The sequence below is a fragment of the Odocoileus virginianus genome, chromosome 24 (genome assembly GCF_023699985.2).
Source record: "Odocoileus virginianus isolate 20LAN1187 ecotype Illinois chromosome 24, Ovbor_1.2, whole genome shotgun sequence".
NCBI lineage: Eukaryota > Metazoa > Chordata > Mammalia > Artiodactyla > Cervidae > Odocoileus > Odocoileus virginianus.
This window is the reverse complement of record NC_069697.1, coordinates 52,531,999-52,556,034: the sequence shown is the minus strand read 5'-3', so window position 1 is coordinate 52,556,034 and position 24,036 is coordinate 52,531,999. Positions and strand designations below refer to the sequence as shown.

Genomic DNA, 24,036 nt, shown 5'->3' with positions numbered 1-24,036 from the left:
AACATGAATTCCTAGCCAAACTCTGACGAGCTAACTTTATTATTTTTTTTTTTTGCCAAGTATCTCTAAAGAGGTAGATCTGGGAAACTGTAGATGTTGTATGTATTTTCTAATGTGCTCCAGCTAAAGACCACCAAGAATATACCTACAGTTGAGTAAATTGGGTGGATTTAACGCTCTTGGTGATGATGGAGAGAGGATACCAGGTGGAACCGTGTGTGTCTTGCAAGAGGATGTTAGAAAGGACCTATATGACTTGGACTTCCATTGAGTTTGGAGACGGTTCGAGGAAATAGAGCTCCACTCTAAACTGGGGGCTGTCAGGGAAGCAGGGAAAACTCTATGATCGGGTATCTTATCTAGAAAAAGGACAGACTAAAGTGAAGCTGAAACTGCAATAAGTAATGAAGCAGTACTCATTAGCTGGGAGAGGGGGATGTTTGCAGTTTAAGGTTTGCACACTGACCTTGTTTAGCGCTTAAACAAAATTGTGATCTTGTTTTTTTGTTTTTTTTTTTTTTTGCCTCACTTCATCACAATCACTGAGTGCCCTTGTTTGATGTTGGTGTTTTGTGAGATTGTGTCCAACAGTACCTACCTGTGAACCCAGGTCAGCCCCCTAATACTTCCAAAGGCCAGCTGTGTCAGGCCATTTCCCAGATGTCAGAAACTGCTTTCCTCTTTCTCACCTAAGTCATTGCAGATAAGAGAATAATTATGGGTCAGTTAATAGAATTTGATGGAATCGAAACTGAACATTTGTGCCTAGTAAATGTTGATGGGCACATTCATGTTAGAGATATACCCAAGGGCTATATTTTTTTCATTGTATAAAAATATGAAAAGCCTACTCACTAACATAACACAAAGAAATTATAAGTAATACTGGAAATGTCGGTAACTTGGATTGACTAATCTGAAGTGTCAATTTCGATTGACTCTGCCCCTAAAAATTACTTGAACCTGCCTGAGAAACAAATGTAGAGCTCTATATTAGCAATAATTCACATGAGAACAACATGGGACTTCCAACTGGCTGCAGAAAAAATATTATTCTTCATAATATGTCAGTTAATATTACAGGCCTGTTGTGTAGGCACCTTTCTAGAAGCTCCATAGGATAAAAAAAACCATAGTTGAGCATTATAAACGTAGTAGTACCATGTCTGTCTGACAGGAGTCAGTTCTAAAGTATTGTGTGTTCTTCTAAATAGTTTTTACAGAGGGCCATTGGCAAACCAGTGGGGTATCTGGGAAAAAAAATTGATAAGACTGTGGATAGACCCCATAGATGTCTTCAGGTATTTGAAGGGCTACCTAATAAAGTTCCTGTCTTGCTGCACAAGCAGAGAGTTCTAGAAAATAGCTAACATGTGAGTACTTAATATAAACCAAGGCACTGTGCTTGTCACTTGACATGCTGTATTTCATTGACACAATGGGCATTATTATTGTACTTGTTTCCCAGAGGAGAAAGACTTAAAGAAGGTAATCAACTCAAGGTTCCACAACTAGTAAAGAATGGATCCACGAATCTCTTCAGGCAGTCTGGCTCCAGCTTGGCATAAGATAAGTGCTAATAATAGAGCCATCCAACAACGGGACCACTACCTTCCAGTAACTTGGAAGGAATAATACAGAGGAAGTTTCCTCAAATTTTGTTGCCACTGCCATCTTGAAGAGTAGTCTGGGACCAGATTACCACTTCCAACCCTGGGAAGCAATTGTAATTTACACATAAAGGCAGAATGCAAAACCAGGAAGTCTCAGTGCTCTCCTCCCTTAGACACTTCCTCTAGCAAATGGCCATCCTTTTTCCTGTTACCGCTTACTGCATATCACCACCAGGTGGCACCTGGGCAGCAGAGTTGTCAATGGGTGGGGACCCACCCTGTTTACTCGTTCTGGTGCCTGCATTGCAGCTGCTGATTCTGTGGTTCCTGGGTGCCAGTTGCAAAGAGACCTTCCCGAGGATGAGCTTTTGTCTTCCACATACCATCTTCAGTAGGAGGGTCTGATCTGGATAGGATGAGAAAGGGGAAAAGTTTGGAAAGGAACTTCCATAAGTCACCCTCTTCATCCCCCAGCCTAAGGGACTCCTTCCCTCTACTCCAGTATTTGGCAAATTTTAGTTTTATTAGAAAGGTTTTCCTCTAAGGATGTTCATCCATTTTCCTGCTATGGTTCTGTTTCATCAGCTGGTGGGCAAGCAAATCATTCTTACCTCCTCCAAGGAATCAGAAGTAATAACCCCTTGAACTCCTTTTATACCTGCTCATCTCAGGATATGGAGAACATAGATAGCAAATTGTTCTTTATACAGTTCTGCAAACTGAAAGAAGCAGTTTAGTTACTGTTTCAGAGAAAGAGAAAGGGAAGTGAGAAAATTTAAGGGAGGAAGGCTGGGCAGGGTAAGTTTTAAACAGCTTTGATGAAACATAGCCTGATGAAATCTATGCCCTGCAGAGCTAAATAAAATTTAACAGCTGCAAATCAAACAGTAACACAGCCCCACATATATTGCATTAAAAAGTAATCATGGCCAATCCGTCCCTCCTGGGCTTCCAATCAGCCCAGTTTCTAAGTGCCTAGACAACACTCTAGTTAACTTATAACAAGACTCCTCATCAGTGTACCCTGAATTTTTTCATTCCTAAACCTACACAGTGCACTGAGTTCCACATCTGACTATATTCTAAACACCTTCCTTGTAACACAGGCAAATGAGAAACAGAATTGTCTCATACTCTTGATTACCCATTTTAGTGTCCTAGCGGTTCCTCAGATTCAGGAATTCTTGGAAAATATAATCACTTCTGCTACAGCTGAGCCCCCACCTCCCTTTGGGTCCAGTTTAGTTTTAAACTCTTTAAAATAGAGATGACTAATTCTTGGAGGTAGAATGGACGTACTTGGAGATTTCTAAAGATAAAACCTCACTTCCTGTTCACCCTGCCCTCCCCACCCCAACCCCTTGCCTGAAGTCTGAATTATCTAAACTCTGTAGTTTTCAGACTTTCCAGTTTTTTGTTTTTTGTTTTCCAGAGGCTGTCGTTACACTGCATAGACGAGGCAGAAGACTGGGAACAAGATAGACAGGGTAGGTCACTGAACACTTCGATTCTAAGTAGGGTAATTTCCTTTTCCTTTTGGAAGGACAGCCAGAAAAAAGTGGAAGGGTAAAGGCATGCTTAAAGAATGAAAACAAGGGAAAGGAGACAAGTTTAACACGTAGGAACCCCAGACCGAGTTCTGCCAAATTGTCTGAATAGAGTGGAAGGAAATCGCCACCCTCCGCTACCCCTCAACTTCGCTACTCCATCTACCTCTAAAACCGAGTAATTAGCGGTGCGCTCCGCATGATGTCATACCACAGGCAGGCCAATCCCACGTGGGGGGACTCCTGGTCCCGCCTCTCCTCTTTAAATGGTAGCCACGCCTCCTCCTGTTTCTAACTAATCACATGCTAGTCTTTAGCCTTTATCTCCTTTTCCCGCCATCCCGGGCCGCCCATCTTGGCACTCAGGTCCAATCAGCAAGGTCCTGCTTCTCCCGAGCCCTTTCCCCCTCCTCGCGGAAGGGGGCGGGGTTCCGATCTTTGACTCCACCTTCGTCTATGCGGTGCGGACCAACCCAAATAGTCAGGACGGAGGGGCGTGGCCTGAAATCCCCTCCCCCATTCTGGGGTTTATGGTTTGTAAGAGGGGGAGCTAGTCGCAAAACTAGGCAACCTCTGGCTGATCTCTGGGTTGGGCGGGTCTCCCTGAGGTGGCATCATGGAGCCCTCTCCTGGAAGTGGCTCCAGCCCCGGCCCCAGCCGGGTGGACCAGCCCTACCCTCCCTCCGAGCCCCCTGACCAGCCCCCTGCTGCTCACGCGAAGCCAGAGCAGAGTTCTGGGGACCAACCTGCCGGCCCAGGAGCGGCGGGCGAGGCCTTGGCGGTGCTGACCTCGTTCGGGCGGCGGTTGCTGGTGCTAGTGCCGGTGTACCTGGCCGGGGCAATGGGGCTCAGCGTGGGTTTTGTGCTCTTCGGCCTCGCCCTCTATCTGGGCTGGCGCCGGGTTCGCGAGGAGAAAGAACGGAGCCTTCGAGTCGCGCGGCAGCTGCTGGACGATGAAGAACGGCTTACGGCGAAAACTCTTTACATGAGCCATCGAGAGCTACCTGCCTGGGTGAGCGACCACCTTCAATCCTCAATGCAGAATAGCCCCCTTTTAGCGCCTCAGTTCGAGCGCTCTCCCTATCCTTAAAGTCAGCTCCTCACCTTGGGACGATGAGCCGCAGACTTACCCCTTTGGCCCGCTAGCCGCCTGCATGCTGGGACGCGCCACTCTAGGGAGCGACTATCCACCCCCTTCCGCACGCCCGGATCCCGATTCTTCCACAAAATCAGGACTTCTTCCTCCACGCTTAGGCAAGAACAGTAATAACATCTGGGAAACCCATCTCAGGCGTGGCTCTTCCTCCAACCGACCATTCCAATGCCCCTCCTTGTTTCTGGTGCCACTCACGCTGCTGCTGGGCATCCCCGCTCCGGTGGCCGCTCAGAGGGGTTCCTCCTCTTTCTTGTCCTCCCCAAGACTTTTTTTTTTTTAATACCCATTTAGGGCCATAAGGTTTTTCTCCTTTTTCCCGCTCTTATCCTCGAGTACCCCGAGACCCGCCCTGGGAGCACTGCCCAGTCGAGGCCCCGCACCTGGACGGACCCTCCGACCCTCTCCTTTTCAGCCTGGGGTGGCTGGGCCACGGAGCAGTGGAGGCGACTGCTGGACAAAGGGCGGGGGTGCTACGGGGGGGGGGCCCGCATGCGACTTCTGCAGTGCCCGCTGCCCACACTCCACCGCCCCTGGCAGGCCCCACCCTTTTCCGGACTGCGGGCTGCGCTTGCTGGCTTGAAGCCAGGACCCGTTTTCTTCGCCCCCTCTGCTGTGGTGAGGGGCCCGATGGCTTCTCTGAGGCCTTGCAGGTGCCCAGCCCGTTACCCAGCCTCTCCCGGGCCCTCCCTTCCCGCTCCTCCCAGCAGAGGTGCCCGTCTAGGGGAAATTGAAGTTGACACTTGGCAGACATAGCCATGCTTCCCAGACTCTGAACTGGGGGGGGAGAAAGGGGGAGCAATGGTCCCACAGGCCTTGGAGCCCAGGCACCAACGGTTTCTGTTCCTCCTCCTCATCTGAGGAATTAATCTTCCTCCTAAAACGGCTCCCCCTCCTCCTCTCCCAGTACAAAGCACAGGTGTACCTCCTTCCCAGGAAAGGAGTCACACTGTTTACAAAGAAAGAAGACACCGGCCTGGGCCCAAACAGCTCTCCCGGCCCCTCCCTAACTCAGGAGCCACTTCCTGCTTCACCTCTTGGTGTAGAAGCAGTGGTTCCCAGGGCTGAAGGAAGGCTGGTAAAAGGAGCCGGATCCCAGGATTTCCTCGTCAGACTCTGATTGGTCAGGACCTTCCCCTCCAGAAAGAATGTGCTCTTCTCTCCCCTCCTCCTCCCTGCCTCAGCAGCTGTCATCATTTCATACCCTGGAGCTATCTGCAAGCAACTTTGTGTGGCCCAGCGGAGGACTAGATCCCCAGGACATACGGCTCCGCCCCCAGCCGCAGGGTGTGCGGAGGCCGTGTCCACTTCGGTTTCCTCAGTGGGCATCTTAGCAGAAAGCCACAGTGCTCACCACTATCTCCATTTTTTTCCACCTCCAGGTCAGCTTCCCAGATGTGGAAAAGGCTGAGTGGCTCAATAAGGTAAGGGTTGATTGTCCTGGTTTTTGTTTTTCGTGAGGGGGAGAATAGGGTTCGTCTGTCTTGCCAGACCCTGCCACACTTCAGTTCTGGCCTCCCCACGGGGAGGATGCTGGAGGGAAAGCGGGCTCTTCTGTGACCAGCCCCCTTTCTCCCAGATGGTGGCCCAGGTCTGGCCCTTCCTGGGCCAGTACATGGAGAAGCTTCTCGCCGAAACTGTGGCCCCAGCTGTCCGAGGCTCTAACCCTCACCTGCAGACATTTACCTTTACGCGAGTGGAGCTGGGTGAAAAGGTGCTCGTATGGAGGGGAAGGAATGGAAGGGAAGAGATGGGGCAGGGGGCAGGTGGCCTCAGGAGGGGAAGGAATGGAAGGGAAGAGATGGGGCAGGGGGCAGGTGGCCTCGGGGGGAAGGAATGGAAGGGAAGAGATGGGGCAGGGGGGCAGGTGGCCTCAGGAGGGGAAGGAATGGAAGGGAAGAGATGGGGCAGGGGGCAGGTGGCCTCAGGAGGGGAAGGAATGGAAGGGAAGAGATGGGGCAGGGGGCAGGTGGCCTCAGGAGGGGAAGGAATGGAAGGGAAGAGATGGGGCAGGGGGCAGGTGGCCTCAGGGGGGGAAGGATGGAAGGGAAGAGATGGGGCAGGGGGCAGGTGGCCTCAGGAGGGGAAGGAATGGAAGGGAAGAGATGGGGCAGGGGGGCAGGTGGCCTCAGGGGGGGAAGGATGGAAGGGAAGAGATGGGGCAGGGGGCAGGTGGCCTCAGGGGGGCTTTCCCTCCCCTCTCGAGCATTCTTCTCTCTGCAGCCACTGCGCATCCTTGGAGTCAAGGTTCACACTGGTCAGAGCAAAAAACAGATCCTGCTGGACTTGAACATCAGGTGCTGCCCCTTGCCACTTCTCCCGGACCCCCTTCCCGGGCACTCTGACCTCTTTACTCCCCTCACCCCACTTCAGCCTAGGACTCACCCCCTGTTCTCTTTCTCCCCAACACCCAGCTACGTAGGTGATGTTCAGATTGATGTGGAAGTGAAGAAATACTTCTGCAAAGCAGGAGTCAAGGGCATGCAGGTAAGGCAGATGCCTGGGGCCTCCACAGGAAGCCTTTGCCTGGAGTTTCAGTAGATGGCGGAAGTGGGAGGTTGGGAAAACCAAGGCTGGGGAGGTCTGGGAGGGAAGAAAGACCTTTTCTGAGGAAGGGCTTTATTCATGTTTCCTTCCCCAGCTACATGGCATCTTACGGGTGATTCTCGAACCACTCATGGGGGACCTTCCTATCGTGGGGGCTGTGTCGATGTTCTTCATCCGACGCCCGGTGAGAGAAGACATCCAGGAGCGGTAGAGAAAAGGGGGAAGCAGAGAGGCCTGGGAGGTGGAGGATGGCCACCTCGCTCTCCCCAGTGGGGAATGAGGGAGGGACCGGCAGGGCACTGGCAACAGTTGTATGGGCATGACCCCCCCATGTGCTGTGTCCTGATCCCTCTGCTCTTTGCTTCCAGACCCTAGATATCAACTGGACGGGGATGACCAACCTGCTGGATATCCCAGGACTCAGGTATCAAGGACTTACTGAGCACCTGCTAAGTGTTCCAACGCTAATTTGAAGATTTAAGGGGTACAGAGCAGTGAAAGATGCAGCCAGGAGACTTCCCTGGTGGTCCAGTGGCTAAGAGTCCGACCTCCCAACACAGGGGGCCTGGCTTCTATCCCTGGTTAGGGAACTAGATCCCACATACCACAACTAAAGATCCTTTGTGCCACAACTAAGACCCAGTACAGCTAAATTTAAAAAAAAAATGCAGCTGGTTTCCTCCAGGAGCCTTGACCCTGGCTGGGGAGATGAGACAAACACTCCTGAGAAGTTTCGTGGTGTGGCTTTTCCCCTGTGGAGCCTGCGTTTTGGTGGAGAACGAAGAGGGCTGCGGGACCCTCAGCCAGGGGCAGGGGGAGAAAACAGAGCTGGATGGCAGCGAGGGCGGGCTGAGCAGGAGGTGGGCAGTGAGGGTCAAGGGCAGCGAAAAGGCATTTCCAAGAAAGACCTTCCCTCCAGCTGCAGGGGAAACAGGGACCCGCACACTCACCTCCGTTTCCGCCCCCCGTTCAGCTCCCTCTCTGACACCATGATCATGGACTCCATCGCTGCCTTCCTTGTGTTGCCCAACCGGTTACTGCTGCCCCTCGTGCGTGACCTTCAAGATGTGGCCCAGCTGCGCTCCCCTCTTCCCAGGGTATGGCCTCTCCCCTGGCTAGGGCCCTTCACTCAGGAACCCTGTGGTGGGTCTTTAATTTCTCACAACCTGATTCCTCCCCTTCAGGGCATAGTTCGGATTCACTTGCTGGCCGCTCGAGGGCTGAGCTCCAAGGATAAATATGTGAAGGGCCTGATTGAGGGCAAGTCAGACCCCTATGCACTTGTGCGAGTGGGCACCCAGGCATTCTGCAGCCGTGTCATCAACGAAGAACTCAACCCCCAGTGGGGCGAGACTTACGAGGTGGGAGAGCCAAGGAGTGGGGGGCACATGGTCAGGTGGGGAAGTTCCAGGAGGTGTTGAGAGAAGATGCTGATTGGATGCTGCTCACCTGCAGACCCTTATCCCTCTCTATTCTTCAGGTGATGGTGCATGAGGTCCCAGGACAGGAAATTGAGGTGGAGGTGTTTGACAAGGATCCAGACAAAGATGACTTTTTGGGCAGGTGAGACTCTGCCTACGTTACGAGTCTAAATCCCCAGGGCCACTGACATCCCAGAGGTAATTAGAATCCTTTTCCAGGCCAGGGGAATAGTAATCATTTTCTTTCCCAACTTCCCACCCTTCATCCCCACCATGCACACATACGTAAATACCTCCTGAGTGTAAGAAGGGAGTCTGAGATCTGCCAGTTATTTCTGGGTGAGAAGCGGGCCAACGAATGACATTCTGCTAATTATAACACTTATCTTCTTTTTTCCCTTTCACTGCCATCATTGCCACCACCATCCCCTCCCCGCCCAGAATGAAGCTGGATGTAGGGAAAGTGTTGCAGGCTGGAGTAATGGATGAAGTAAGCTGGGAGCAGAGGAAGGTGGAGGGTGGTGTCCCCCTGTGTAGACAGAGGTTACTGCGTTGGCGGGGAGGAAGCTGCGTGGGTACCTGATCTCTCCTCACTCTTCCATCTCTCCCTCCAGTGGTTCCCTCTTCAAGGTGGGCACGGCCAAGTTCACTTAAGGCTAGAATGGCTTTCCCTTCTGTCAGATGCCGAAAAACTGGAGCAGGTAACTAACGCGCAGAGCAGTAAGCCAGCAGGGCAGAAATAGGTGGCCGGCGGCGTGGGGCCTAAGTGGACGGAGGTCTGACCGCTGCCCCCCGGCCAGATCCTGCAGGGGAACCGCGGAGCGTCTTCCCGCCCAGAGCCCCCGTCGGCCGCCGTCTTGGTTGTCTATCTGGATCGGGCCCAGGACCTTCCCGTGAGTGCGGCTCCTGCGGGCGGGTGAGCAGGCCGTGGGGCCGGCGCTCCCATGCCGCCCCTTGCCCCTGCCCGCGCTGCCCCAGTGGCGGCAGCGTGTAAACGTGGGGCCCACAGAAGGGACCAGAGGCGCCTCGGGGGAAGGACCCTGACGAGAGCGCCCTGCCTTCGCTGGAGCGCAAAACCGCCAAGATGGTGACTTCTGAACTCTGCCACCCGCAGCTGAAGAAGGGGAACAAGGAGCCCAACCCCATGGTGCAGCTGTCAACCCAGGACGTGACGCAGGAGAGCAAGGTGACGGCCGGGACGAGGGCGCCACTGCGGCAGGCCTCGTGTGCGGGGACAGGAGGGGGGCTGTTCTTGGGATGAAGTGTTCCCTTTAGGCCGCCGTGAGGGCAAGGGCTTTCTGGAGAAACAGACCCGGTGCTGGGCCATGCACCTGAGGCCGTGACCGAGCCCTGCCTCCCCGCAGGCTGTCTACGGCAGCAACTGCCCAGTGTGGGAGCAGGCCTTCCGCTTCTTCCTGCAAGACCCGCGGAGCCAGGAGCTCGACGTGCAGGTGAGAGCCGCCTCGTTTCCCGCTGGACGCTCGTCTGTCTCCTCGGGTCTGCACCTCGTCTTCTCTGCATCTCCTCCTCTGATCTCTCTCTCTTGGGTTTTTTTGTTCATTTGTTTCACTGTGTGGCTTTCCAGGTCACAGTTCCCTGACTAGGGATCGAACCTGGGCCCTCTGCAATGAGGGCGTGGAGTCCTAAAGCACTGGACTGCCAGGGAAGTCCATGGCCTCTATTTTCAGTCCATGTACCAAGACTCTCCACCTCTTACCCTCTCCACGTTTCCCCACCCACCTCTCTAGGCTCATTCTTGTAATTGAGAACTGTGTACTTTCAAATGAGTGATTTTTGTGGTTTGTAAATTATGCCTCAAAAAAAACATCTTTTAAAAGGGAAGAACATATTGAGCACTAGTTAGACACCTAGCAGTTTTTTCCTGGCATATTTTTATTTTTAAAAGTTTTTTGTTTTATGTTGGAGTACAGAGTTAGAACAACACTGTGTTTCAGATGTACATCAAAGTAGCTCAGGCACACATATTCATACCCTTATTTCCAGGTTTTATTCCCATATGGTCTACGGCAGAGAGCCGAGTGTGGCTCCCTGTGGTTTAGAGCAGGCCCTCGTTGGTTGTCTCTGTTGTAGTATGGTGCTGTGCACATGCCAGTCCCAGCCTCCCAGACATCTGGCACTTTTAAGGTCATAGAAAAAGCATGGAACACAGTATCTGCTGTCTTGAAACTTACTGGCTAGTTTCATAGAGGAGACAAACATATGCGAGGAAAGATGATTCAACATTAACCAGTGGGAGTCAAATACCCAAAGTATGGTGCTTAGGATGGCTGGAGTAACTAGAGAGACTTTGTGACAGAAGTAGGATTTTCAGAGGGACTGCAATATCAGGATTTAAATAGGCAGAGAAGAGCAGAATGAGAGAGTGCCAGGTAAGGAGACCAGAAAGAGTGAGGCGGCAGGGGTCATGGAGTGGACGGAGGACTGTAAAGGACGGCCCGGAGCGGAGCAGGTTTGTGACTGGCTCAGAGTGAAGCTGCGGCCGCGTCGTCATTTCCATCGTGTACCCCTTTCCCCTAATCTCTCTCCCCATCCCCTCTTCCTGCGCCTACAGGTGAAGGATGACTCCAGGGCCCTGACTTTAGGGGCACTGACCCTGCCTCTGGCTCGCCTGCTGACTGCCCCGGAACTCACCCTGGACCAGTGGTTCCAGCTCAGCAGCTCCGGCCCAAACTCCCGTCTCTACATGAAACTCGTCATGAGGGTATGGAGGGGCAGACAGTGCTATGGGCGGAGAAGGGCCTCGTGGATTCCTTGTGGCATCAGAGTAAGGAGAGCTGGCTCGCTCCTGGGTTTCAGCACACGCACACCCCAAAAGAGAAAGGGCACTTCCTGGCTCCAGTCGCTGAGGCTCAGCGCAGCCGCTGCAGGGCCGCAGCTCCCGCCCCTGGTCTGGGAACGTGCGGCCAAAAAAACAAACACAGAAAGGGAATCCTCTGCGATGAAGTGAGCTAGTGTATGTGGGAGCGTTGAGCAGACACACACAGTTTGTTGCTCTAACTGAAGGAAGAGATGGGGTCAGAGTAGGGTGAGTGTGGAGGGAACGCTCCAGAGATGAGCCCAGCCAAGGCAGGGACCTAGTTTCCCGGCCGATCCCCTGCTCCCCGCCTGCTAGGCCCCACATACCTTGCCTGCTGCTGGCCTCGCTTTGCCTCGACAAGCACTCTCCCCTCGCAGCTCTTGTACCTGGACACGTCGGAAGTGCGCTTCCCAGCCGTGCCTGGCACTCCTGGGGCCTGGGACCTGGACGAGAGCCCAGAGGCAGGCAGCAGCGTGGATGTCCCACCTCGGCCCTGTCACACCACTCCTGACAGTAGCTTTGGGACGGAGGTAAGTCTGTACGGGATAGGACTAGGGTCTGTTTGCCCACTGTGGCCCTCTACACGTGCAAAACCTGTTTCAAGACTGGGTCTGACCGGTGTCTCTCTCTGACTGCCATGTGGTGTCCCCATCTGTCCCTTTTGCAGAATGTGCTTCGGATCCATGTATTAGAGGCCCAGGACCTGATTGCCAAAGACCGCTTCTTGGGGGGATTAGTGAAGGGCAAGTCAGACCCCTATGTGAAACTAAAGCTGGCAGGACGAAGCTTCCGCAGCCGTGTTGTTCGGGAAGATCTCAATCCCCGTTGGAACGAGGTCTTTGAGGTCAGAATTGAAGGCTAGAACTCTTCCCAGTCCTGCCCCATCTTTCCGCCACCTCTGAAACTGGTCCAGAAAACTTCTGGGGTTCAGCTGACTGGAGGGGGAATCCAGTCATTCGGAGAAGAAAAGGAAATGATTCCACTGTTCTCTTCTACTAGGTGATTGTCACATCAATCCCAGGTCAAGAGCTAGAGGTTGAGGTTTTTGACAAAGACCTGGACAAGGACGACTTTCTGGGCAGGTGAGAGGGTGAGGCCGACGAGGAAGACAAGCTGGGTCTTACAGACCAGGACGCCTGGCCTCACGGGGACGGGGGACTGGGCTCTCGACCGCAGACCTCAGTTTTAATCTCTCTACTCTGCAGATGTAAAGTGAGTCTCACCACAGTCTTAAACAGTGGCTTCCTTGATGAGGTGAGCGTGAGACGACATCAGCAACCCTTGGGACTTCCCTGGCGGTCCAGGGGTTGACTTCACCTTCCCTGTGTGGGGTGTGGCCTTGACTGTTGGTGGGAGCTAAGATCCCATAGGCCTTGCAGCAGAAAAAACAAAAAAAATTTTTAAAAACCCAAAAAAACATTTAAAGAAAAACAATATTGTAACAAGTTCAATAAAGGCTTCAAATAGGGTCCACAGATGGTATATTAAAAACAAAGAATCGACAGTCCCTCCTGATCCAGTTGTACATCTCATTCTCATGGTCCCTGGCCCCGCACGACCTGGGGCCATGGTCCCTGGCCCCAGTCTTCCTTCACCCTGACTGCTTCCACAGTGGCTGACCCTGGAGGATGTCCCTTCTGGCCGCCTACATGTGCGTCTGGAGCGCCTGACCCCCCGCCCCACTGCTGCTGAGTTAGAAGAGGTAAGGAAAGATGCTGGAAGGAGGAAGGGACCCAGGGTGGGCCAAAGGAAGCTCTTCTGTCCGCTCTCAAGGCGTATGCCAGCCCTCCGGAGCGTCACTTACCCCCGTCCCCTTGTCCGCCCCAAGGTGCTGCAGGTGAATAGCCTGATCCAGACCCAGAGAAGTGCAGACCTCGCGGCGGCCCTGCTGTCTGTCTACCTGGAGCGGGCCGAGGACCTGCCGGTGAGACCCCACAGCTCCCCGGCCCTCCTACAGCCCTCAGGTTTGGGTGCTTCTGGGGCACTTGGAATAGTAAACTCCAGATTCCTCTCCCCCAGGGTGGTACTGAGATGGGAAGAACTGTCTGCCCAAGGCCAGGATGGTGGCAGCTGCCAAGCAGCAACAGGGACATGGGCTGCTGGCTATGGGGCAGGGGATCTGCCTTAACTGGGGCACATTGAAGACCAGTATTTTCTTTCCAGCTCCGAAAAGGTACCAAGCCTCCCAGCCCTTATGCTACTCTTGCTGTGGGAGATGCGTCTCATAAAACGAAGGTACTGTATTGGGAAAGGCTGCGGGACTAAGACTGGGGGTGCTGAGAGGAGCAGAGGAGAGGATGTCGATCACTGAGCATCCCCCTCCTCTCCACAGACCCTTCCCCAAACGGCCACCCCCGTCTGGAATGAGAGCACCTCCTTTCTCATCAGGAAACCAAACACGGAGAGTCTGGAGTTGCAGGTACTGCAAACTCATCCTCCACACATTTACCAGATTGCTGTCACAGCCAAGGTGCCGGAGCAGGCACCACGCACGCAGAGATAAAAGGTGGCTCTGAGCTGTTTGGAGCTCATACTCCTTTCAGGAGAAAAATAACCAGAGAACAGCTGCTGAGGTAGAAGGCAGCGAGGGGAGAAGAGGAGGAGGGAAAAGTGAGGGTGGGTAGCAAGAAAGGCATCCTTAGCTTAAGGGTAGACAGGCCCTGACCAAGAAAAGGAAAGGAAAACCCTTCAGGCTAAGAAGGGAATGGAAGCAGATAATATATTAAGGATACAGGCAAGATCAAGATCACAAGAGTTCTTAAAAATTATGTTGAGAATTTAGATTTTATCCTAAAGGCATAGGGAAACACTTAAAAGAATGAGAGATGACATCCAGACTCATACATTAGGAAGACTGTTGCTGTCAGGGTAAAAGATGAGCTGGAGGAAGGCAGCACTGGAGGCCGGTGGATCAGTTAAGAGACCGTTAAGAGTAATTGAAGCAAGAACTGACAAAGGCCAGATGATACTTGGCTGTTACTTGGACATGGAGAGGGAGGGGGTGGGGAGAAGCGAAGAGCAGTCTGTGCGTTAACTCCTGGGTTTTCAGTGCGGACGGGTGCACAGGGCAGGGCTTTCTGGAGCCGAGATCTCTGAGGGCCATCCGAGGGGAGCCGGCCATTCGGAAGGCAGATGTCTGGCCCATCGTGGGGTCCCTTCCTCTCCCTCTTGTTTGAGCATCGTGAGCAAGCCACAGGCAGTAGCTGCAGTCATGAGCATGAGCACGCTCTCTCGGGGCGTGTGTAGAGTCAGAAGGAGACAAAGGTGGGATGTGCTGGGCACTGCGACAAATGAAGGGCAGATGGAGCCGTCAGAGCCTGCAGTCCAGGGCGACGCTCACCGGGAAGTCGCAGGAAGCAACCAGATGGTATCGAGAGGTAAACTCAGATGACTGGAAACTATCACTGACTTTGAAAACCAGGAGGCACCAGCGACTGGAACAACTTCAGGAGCTGGAATGGAGTGAAACTAGATTTCAGTGGGTTGAAGGGTGACCAAAAAGTCCTGAGGTTTGGGAGGTGAAGAGAGGATGAGGGAAGTTAACACAGGAGTGCCGGGCTCTTTCTGGAGTAAGGAGCCATGAAATACCTCCCACAGTTGATGGAGCAGTGAGTAGAGAATTACATGAGTAGAAACCGATGGAGCTTAGAGTGACACAGCTGTCAGCCTGACAGCTAGAGGAGAGATGTAAGTGAGCTCAGCTAATCCTCGTGCACAGCAGGGAATCAGCAGATAATAAAGCTGGCAAGTTATGAAACAGAGACATAGGCATGTTCGTCTAGGTAGAATTCTGCCAGTATGGAGAACTAGGAAGAGCTCCGGCGCAGAGAGTGGCCACGAGGGTAGGATGGGCAGGAAGCAGTTTCATTTTTCCTGCTCTTCCCCACCCTATGCAGTTATGACTGGGATAATTTATCAAAGCTGAGAAAGTAAAGATCATACAGTCTATCCTGGTTGAAGAAGGGAAATGGGGCCAGCAGCGACTATTACCACAGCTTCCCTGCCTTTCACGAAGGCGAGTCTGTCACCAAAACCACCCGAATGTCCAAGCGTTTGGACCTGGGATGCCCGGATTAAATCACCTCCCTCCCTTTATTGACCATGCTGCAAGGCTTGCGCTGGGATCGAACCTGGGCCCCAGCAGTGAGAGCGCCCAGGCCTAACCACTGGACTGCCGAGGAGCTCCCTTCTCTCTTGATGACAGCCCTGTTGCTTCGCAGGTTCGGGGGGAGGGGACTGGCACGCTGGGCTCGTTGTCCCTGCCCCTCTCCGAGCTCCTTGTGGCTGACCGGCTCTGCCTGGACCGCTGGTTTACACTCAGCGACGGTCAAGGGCAGGTGCTGCTGAGAGCACAGCTCGGGGTGAGTGCCAGGAGGCGTGGTGGGCATGGGGGGGCGGGGGCAGAGGGCTGCGGGGCTCACCGCCTCCGTGTCCGTCTAGATCCTGGTGTCCCAGCACTCCGGGGTGGAGGCTCACAGCCACAGCTCCTCCTCTCTGAGCGAACTAGAGCTCTGGAGCGGACTTCCTCAGGTCACCTCTTCAGCCCCAGAGCTCAGGCAGCGCCTAACGCACAGTGACAGGTAGAGTGCTGGCACAGGAAGACGGGCTCCGTCGAGGACGTAAAGGCTAAGCTAGACTCCTGAGGCACTGCCTGCCCCCAGCGCTTCTCCGTCTCTCCATAGCTCCCCCGAGGCTCCGGCCGGGCCGCTGGGCCAGCTGAAGCTGACTGTTTGGTACCACAGTGAAGAACGAAAGCTGGTTGCCCTCATTCATGGCTGCCGGTGAGACCCCATCTGTCCCCCTCCAGGTTCTACCTGTCCCCGCCTTGGGTGGCCGCCTCACCTCCTCCCTCCTGTCACAGGGCCCTTCGACAAAATGGACGGGATCCCCCCGATCCCTACGTGTCACTGTTGCTGCTGCCAGATAAGAACCGGGGCACCAAGAGGAAGACCTCACAGAAGAAGAGGGCCCTAAATCCTGAGTTCAACGAGCGGTCAGTCCGTGGGCTTTCCAGGGAAGAGACGGCAGGCTTGGGAAGGGCCCTGCCCCTGACGCCCAGTCCTTCCTCAGGTTTGAGTGGGAGCTGCCCCTGGACGAGGCGCTCCGGCGAAGGCTGGATGTGTCTGTGAAGTCTAGCTCCTCCTTCATGTCGAGAGAGCGCGACCTGCTGGGGAAGGTGAGAGGGCAGGGCATCGGTGAGAAGAGCTGTGGGGGACAGGCTCGTGGTCCCCGATGGGAGGCGGCGCCCTGGCGACACCGCAGCACAGATGCACTTGAGGTCACTGCCCAGTTTGGAGAGGGAAGTGGCAGCCCCCTCCAGACCCTCGCCTCGGAGATCCCACGGACAGAGGAGCCGGGCAGGCCGCGGTCCACGGGGTCACAGCCAGACAGCGCTTAGCGGCTCGTCAGCAGCAACAGTACCCAGCGGCCCCCGCAGTGCTTCGGGACCAGGAGCCTGACAGGCTGGGGCGTGGTGTCCGGAGACACGAAAAGTAACGTGTCACACCGACTCCTCTCCAACACAGGTGCAGCTCGACCTCGCTGAGATAGACCTTTCCCAGGGTGCGGCCCAGTGGTGAGTACCCGGTGAGCTGGCAGTGGCCCAGGCTGTTTAAGTAGGAAGGAGAAAGGATGTGAGCCAAGCTGAGAACCGCTGATCTGGAGTATGAGCGCCCTGAGACCTTGTCTCATGTATAGGAGAACACGAAGGTCATCTTCTCACCTGAGCCTTCTCTGCTCGTTCCCACAGGTATGACCTCATGGAGGACAAGGACAAGGGCAGCTCCTAGGAGCCAGGGGGGTCTGCCTGATGCTCTGTCTCCTTGCCTCGCCTCTTGCTGCGTCACTGTCTCCATGCGATGAGCCTGAAGCATGGGGCCCGAGGGCAGAGCCTGCACCGCTCAGCCCTTCCCTTCCCAGGCCTGTGCCAGGGCCTTTGCGTGACCAAAGAGGACCGTGTGCTACCCTCCACTGCACGGCCTTTACCCTGCTGGGCTCCTGGGGCAGGGCCGTGAGCCGGCTGTTTCCCGCTCCGCCCACACTCTCCTTCCTGCCCAGCTCCTCAGGGCCTTCTGTCTGTGCCTGGCCACTGGCAGCACTAGCAGTGGCATTAGCTTACGCCAAATATAGCTTTTGGAAAGACCTTTCTTCTTCGATTGGATGGTCTCCTCCTTCCCGAACATGAGTAGTCAGGGAGAGAGGAAAGGCTAAGCGTGCACGCTGAGCGCCTCCTGGACCCCTGCATGCAGCAGACGTACCCCAACCCCACGCCCTCTCCCGTACCCACTTCCTCAAGCCTGTCCCAAAGATGACACCTGCTGTGTTGACTCAGGCCAGCTAGTCTCTTGATGGCTCTGGGAGGAGATTCATCAGAGCCTTCAGGTGGTTGTGAGCCTCTAGCCGGGGCATGCAGAGCGCTCTGGAGGACTCAGGAGAGCATGGTCAGAATTTGTCCAACCGCCTCGGCTATTCAGTCAGTGTCTGGAACTGCATCTCCTAGTTTTGTCCCAACTCTGCCAATCCAGCGTCTCTTACATTAAACCTGATACTCAAACCAGCTGGGGCTCTTTTCCTTAAGGGCAGAGAATCCAGCCTACCCATCAGGTGTTTGTTCCAAGTGTCAAAAGCCTTTGTTCAGTTCACAAATCAGGTCTGTTTATATTTTTAACTGATTATCAGTTATTAAAAAAGCTGATTTAAGCATCTGCAGTGGTGACATCAACCTCGACTCCTGGCTCAATACTGATGGCTCTATCTTATTAACAATCTCAGAAAGGACTGTGCACGTCCATGAGTTGCTTGTGGATCCTCATCAGAAAGACGATTCCAAGTCTTAGAACCTTGTTATTTTCCTTGTTATTCCCAGAGTTTTGGGGGGGGACTCCAAACGGGGCTTTGAGAGTCTTTCCCTTTGTGTCTCTGATCAAGTCAGCATGTACTTTCTCTAAAGACGTTACACTGCAGCTGCTTAGAATCGGAGCTGGATTCTTAGAACCTCTGGTTCCTAGAGTCTCTCTAAGATCCAGGCCGTGGGGCAGCTTCTGACATGTTCCTCCATGAGAGTGAGGAGTAGGGAGGTAGGCACAGGTGGGCAGGAGCTCCCTGCAGCTGAGACTGTCTTCCTCGGAGATAAAGTCAGGTTCCTTAATGTTCAGAACCTACTGTGGTTGCAGCCAAGATTGCTGGCAGTGCTGAGGGTGGTCATGTGACCTGTGTGAATTCACTGTGCGTTTCTGGTGAGATTCATTCCCAGCCACGGTGGTGACGTCTGTTACACATTCTCATCTTCTGAGCTTTCCAGTGAAAGGATTCCTAAAGCTGGTGAACCTGGGAGCTCTGCCACATCCAAAAGGGCTCAGGGCCCACCTGGTGGGCAGCTGCATGGGAAGTATTTTATACGCATTCAGAGCTGCTCACCCTTGGGGCCCTTCCTGGAATGCAAGCTACAGAAGCTGTGCCCTATTCCCTCTAACTACCATGTGAAGGGAAAGTGAGGTGGAGGAAGAAGGAACTACTGAAAATTGGGTCATTGGAATAGGAACTTGGAGTTCCTAACTGCCTCGGGAGCTTTATCATCCTTCTCTGAAACCTTAGGATGCTGCCCACTGGGAGGAGAGGAAAGGACTCAGTTGGGAGTTGCCCAAACCCACCTTTCCAGCAAAAGCTAAATTTAAACTCTATGCCATCAACTCACTCAGCTCCAAATTTTTTTTTTCCAATAATTCCCTGGTATTCACTGATGATTCTTTTGCCATCTCTGCTTCCTTGCCATCAACGTTAAGAGCCTTGGCCAGGAGCAAAAAGTCTCTGTTGCCCTTCCCTCAACCCACAAACTTAACGCGTGAAAACCCCAAAACACAGGGCAGAGGAACTTGTATTTCCAAGGTCTCTCTTATTATTTGATACTGGGCATGTAACCCAAGGCCTGCTGTTATAGCTGGCTTCCGGGATCTTGAAACGTGTGATTTTAAGAAGCACTCTTTACCTAGTTCCATCTCTTCCAAGTAATTACCTTTCCAGAAAACTAAAGGACATGGCACAAATTCTCCCATCCCAGAAGGGTCCCTACTCTTTCCCAACCTTTTCAAGTTCAGGATACATAAGAGAAGGGTTATTGATCTATATATATATATATATTTTTTTTTAATCTGCATAATAAACACAAGATGAGACACAGTTTCGCAGACTGTTGCGCTTATATAAAATGCACTGCGGGTGGTTAACACAGCAATCACACAGATGCCAGTTTCGTGTTTCTCAAGCAGCTGGCCAGGGACGGGCCCGCGCGGCACGACGCCTCTCGCGGAGAAAAGGCAGAGATGACAGCGTGCGGGCACGCTGCCGCCGACGCTCACAGACACCGCCCTTCTGGACGGCGGCTTCACCGGCCCAGACGTGCTGCAGTTAACGGGGTGGGCCACACGTCTGTCTGCCCAGCGGCCATCTGCTCCTCTCCCTACACACGGGCCCCGGGTGGCAGCGTGCCAGCCCCAAGGGACTAACCCCACGCCTTTGCTGGGTACTCCCTTCCCCAGACTCCACTGCAGCCTAAAGAGTGGCTCTGTGACCAGGCTGTGGTCAGTGAGATGTAAGAGGAAGTCGCCCGGGGACGGAGCGCCGGCAGGAGAAACCTTGTTGCTCCCTCCCTTTCTGCTGGGCTCTTAGTGGGAAGATGTGCTCTCTGGAGCTGCAGTGGATTTAAGGCCTGAGGTCACTAACACGAGGACGAAAGGCTAACATCACTACGGGAATAAAGAGTTCTTAAAGTAGGATTATAACCTGCTTTTTTTCCACTTAACACATAATAAGCATTTTTACACTTCATTAAATATTCTTTGAAAATATAATTTGTAACCGTTACAACATGTACAGTTCTACAGAACGACTGCCCTATAGTTAAACTGATTCTGTGTTGTCAGAAATAAAGGTAGTTCTGTTTTGCTGTTCACTGTGGCAACACACACACAAAGTTTATTTTTGGCCACTTGGTGTGGCCTGAGGGACCTCCGTCCCCATCAGGGACTGAACTCACGCCACAGCAGTGGGAGTGCAGGCCTGACCGCCGGGCCACCGAGGAATTCTCCAGTGACAATCCGTTCTTCAAGCTGCATTCTAAAGGATATTGCGTGAGTTTTCTACTCTTACCAGCAATACACATATTTTCCTATATTCTTTTTTAGATTTTACAACTTAAAAAAATCTTTGCCAACTGGTGAGCAAAGCTTTGCCTGCTTTTACAGACTCTCCTGCCTCTCCCCTCGCTGTCAAAGGACCGACTGTCGCTTCCGGTGAGGCCAGGAGGCGTTCTCTCCAGCGGCAATTCCCCTGCCTGTCAATCTTCCACCCCTGGGCTGGGATTCAGATAACATTTGTGAAGCACTGCACTAGGAAGGCTACTGCAATGCAAAGGTACGACTAGCCTAAAGAACCAAAAACCAACCTGATGCCAAAAGGCAAGAAAAGCAAAAATAAACAAGTGGGAATGCATAAAACTGAAAAACTTCTGTACAGCAAAAGAAACAATCAGCCTGTTGAGTGGGAGAAAATATTTAAAAATCACTTATCTGATAAGGGGTTGATGTCCAAAATATCAGACAACTCAGATAACACAAAAGCCCATAAATAATCTTCTTTTTTTTTAATGGGCATAAGATCTAAATAGGCATTTTTCCAAAGAAGATACACAGATGGCCAACAGCTATGTGAAAAGGTGCTCAACATCACTAATCACTGGGGAAATGCACATCAAAGCCACAATAAGATACTATCTCATACCTGTCAGAACGGCTATTATCAAAGACAAGAAATAAGAGTTGGTGAGGATGTGTAGAAAAGGGAACCCTTGTGCACCACTGGTGAGAAAGTAAATTAGTACAAACACTATGCAGAACAGTACGGAGGCTTCCTAAGAAATTAAAAATAGAACTATGACCCAGCAATTCCACTTCTGGGTATTTTTCTGAAAAAAACAAAAACACTGGTTAGAGGCCCGTTGTAGGACACGCCCTGCTTCCCCAGGGGGTTTCTGTAGCAAGTTTTCATATTCTTTTCAAACAAAGGTTTCTCTGTGTTAATGGGTGAAGAAAAAAAAAAAGAGGCAGAGCAGGCAAGCCACTGCTGCACGATGGAGAGGGCTGTTGATTTCTGTTTTTTGAAAGGAAAACAATTTGTAAGATGTTGCACTAAAATGTTTTATATACACTTCAGAGACCTGTAGTAAATTATGTTTAAAAAAAATGACTAGAAAAGATATATGCGCTCCTATCTCACTGCAGCATTACTGACAGGAGCCAAGGTATGGAAACAACCTAAGTGGTCGTTGATGGGTGAGCAGATAAAGAAGATGTGTTGTATCAACACAGTGAAATATTATTCAGTCATAAAAAGGAAGGAAATCCTGCCATTCCATTCCACGGGTGGGAGCTGAGGGCATTATGGCAAATGAAATAAATCAGACAGAGGGAAACAAATACCGCCCGAGTCCACTTGTAGGTGGAACCTCAGGGACACTGACGACAGCGACAAGGCCAAGCCCAGAGGACAGGCTGGTGCGGCCGGGGAGGGAGGGTGGGCGGGTGAGGGGTCGGGAACCAAAGCTGCAGCTACGCGCCCCGGGGGTGGGTGTGCACTACAGCTCGTGACTGGAGTTAACACTGCACTTCGTGTTTGTAAGTGGCTAAGAGTAAATCTTTAAAACGTTCCCATGACACACACACCAATTTTTTATATGGTAACATGTTAACTAGACTTGTGATGATCATTTCACAGCTATACAAATATCAAATCATTATGTTGTACACCTGAAACTAAAATAATGTTAAATATCAATTTTTTTAAAAAGAATTAAAAAAAATAAATAAAAAGAATTAAAAACCTAGGAACAAGCAGGGTGATTGGGCAAGTAGAGTAATTATAATACTGCTGCACATAAGAAAGGTATAAAGAAAAATAAAAGAAAGGTATAAAGAAAAAAAAAGAAAGGTATAAAGAAAAAAAAAGAACGGTATAAAGAGTAAGCGTAAGTGGGCAGCTGAAGGCCCTTCTCAAACCTTTCCACTGCGCTCTCTGCAAACCCAGTTCCATATAGCACTTCCCACTCACTCTACTCCTTACAATTCGTATTTACACAAAGCTCACTCTGGCCTTCCCTGAAACCTGGCTCATCTCTGAAGAGAACTCATTCACCAGAAGCACCCTCCAGAGGAGACCGTTCTTTCTCCTTAACTCCATGTGCTTGGAGATGGGCTCTGCCTTCTCTTTGCACCCCAGTGCTGCATCCCCATCACCATTCTCAGGGCGGTGAAAAAAATCTCAGCTCTTTTGGTGATGATGCCAATCTGATACACTGTCTCTGCCTTTCGCCATTGCTGTCACTCCCCGAATACACACACACAGTATTTACAGAAGGGTGTGGCACCCTGAATGTTGCTGTCACCTGGAGTCTGCAATGTACACTGCAAGTTATTCAATAACTAGAATCATAGTTCCTCACTTGCTGGACACTGCTGGCTTCCTCCCCAACGCCCTTCCCTCCCCATCTGGATGAGCTCCAGTCCACCTCCAGTGGCAGGTGGATCCACCACCCTGGGTGGCCTAAGAGAATCAAAGTAACACCATCCTCCTTATCACAGGGTAAGGCAATAACCCAGACTGAACCTATCAGGGCATATTTATTTCCCTGACCATAGTGATTAGTTCAAGGGTGAAGTGAGTGAAGTCGCTCAGTTGTGTCCAACTCTTTGCAACCCTGTGGACTGTAGCCCGCCAGGCTCCTCTGTCCATGGGATTCTCTGGGCAAGAATACTGGAGTGGGTTGCCATTTCCTTCTCCAGGGGATCTTCCCGACCCAGGGATCGAACCCAGATATGGAACCCAGGTCTCCTGCATTGCAGGCAGACGCTTTAACCTCTGAGCCACCAGGGAAGCCCAGTTCAAGGGTGGATGTGCACTTTCCTAAGTAGGTCTAGTCAGGAGCTGATTGCAATGGTCCAGAGCTCTCTCCCCTCCTTCTGTGGCATAAGGGTGTGCAGCTAAGCCGCCCTGGCTCCAGGAAAGGATCCAAGGAAGAGGCTAACACAGGGACAGTGGCAAGAGAATGAGATCCCTTGGTGATGTCATGAATTTCTGGATCAATATGAAGTGAAAACCCACCCTACCTCTTTCCAATTACTGAAGCCAATTAATCTTGTTTAGCCAGTTTCAGTCAGATTTTTCTGCTGTTTGCAACTGAACGAACGTTAAGGTACACTCTCCTTAAACCCAGTGACCTTCACCTCATTACCCTTTCAACCATTCACCCCATGGCCAACTCGCCTACTTCCTGCCTTCTCCTATATTCTTTGAAATTTTAATCTCCAATGTGCTATTTTCTCCAACTACAACTCTGAGGTCTCCAAACTTATTCATCCTCTTTGAGACACCAGCCTTATGACCTCCCACATTCTCTCAGTTTAATCAGCCACTTTCATACTCACTCCTTCTCTATTTAGCCTGGACTACAAACCTTCTTTTAGTTAGACTCTCAACTTCCTCGCTCCCAAGGTCACCCACTGTCCCTTGTCCATAAAATTCAAGCCACTACCACTCCAGCTGCCTGGGTTCTCTAGCTTGATTGTCCAAGTGGCTGGTAACACTGGAAGAAGAAAATAACCTCCTGTGGGTCAGCGCCGTTACAGATTTATGATCTCCTTTTACAACCGTCCTCCACGCTATTCAGCAAGCTCATGTGCGGAGCAGAGTAGCCACTCAATAAATGTCGAGTGAGTGTTTGTCAGTGGGTCCCCAGTACGCTGTCACCCTTCTTTCAAAGCACCTATTTCAAACCTTCACTACTTTCTCAAGCCAACAGCTTCTACTTCCTGTTTTTGCAAATTGATCACCTCACTTTAAAAAAAATGTTTGCTGTAGGAGCTTAACAACGCTCTGCTAGTTTCCGGTC

The 24,036-nt window shown here is 52.0% G+C and overlaps 1 protein-coding gene across 1 annotated transcript; it reads left to right on the top strand.

Moving 5' to 3' along the window:
* The first annotated feature begins 3,769 nt into the window (after window positions 1–3,769).
* Window positions 3,770–17,820, top strand: ESYT1 (extended synaptotagmin 1). The gene is made up of 31 exons (XM_020884182.2): window positions 3,770–4,172; window positions 5,696–5,737; window positions 5,893–6,027; window positions 6,537–6,610; window positions 6,728–6,800; window positions 6,955–7,044; window positions 7,229–7,284; window positions 7,834–7,957; window positions 8,045–8,221; window positions 8,341–8,423; window positions 8,723–8,771; window positions 8,896–8,982; window positions 9,082–9,174; window positions 9,396–9,467; window positions 9,646–9,732; window positions 10,854–11,003; window positions 11,477–11,629; window positions 11,767–11,943; window positions 12,099–12,181; window positions 12,305–12,353; window positions 12,712–12,801; window positions 12,928–13,023; window positions 13,263–13,334; window positions 13,432–13,518; window positions 15,320–15,460; window positions 15,540–15,679; window positions 15,782–15,880; window positions 15,961–16,092; window positions 16,170–16,275; window positions 16,625–16,674; window positions 16,849–17,820. Exons 1-31 carry the CDS (start codon window positions 3,777–3,779, stop codon window positions 16,886–16,888), a joined length of 3,303 nt encoding a protein of 1,100 aa, XP_020739841.2. The 5' UTR covers window positions 3,770–3,776; the 3' UTR covers window positions 16,889–17,820.
* Window positions 17,821–24,036: the final 6,216 nt, after the last annotated feature.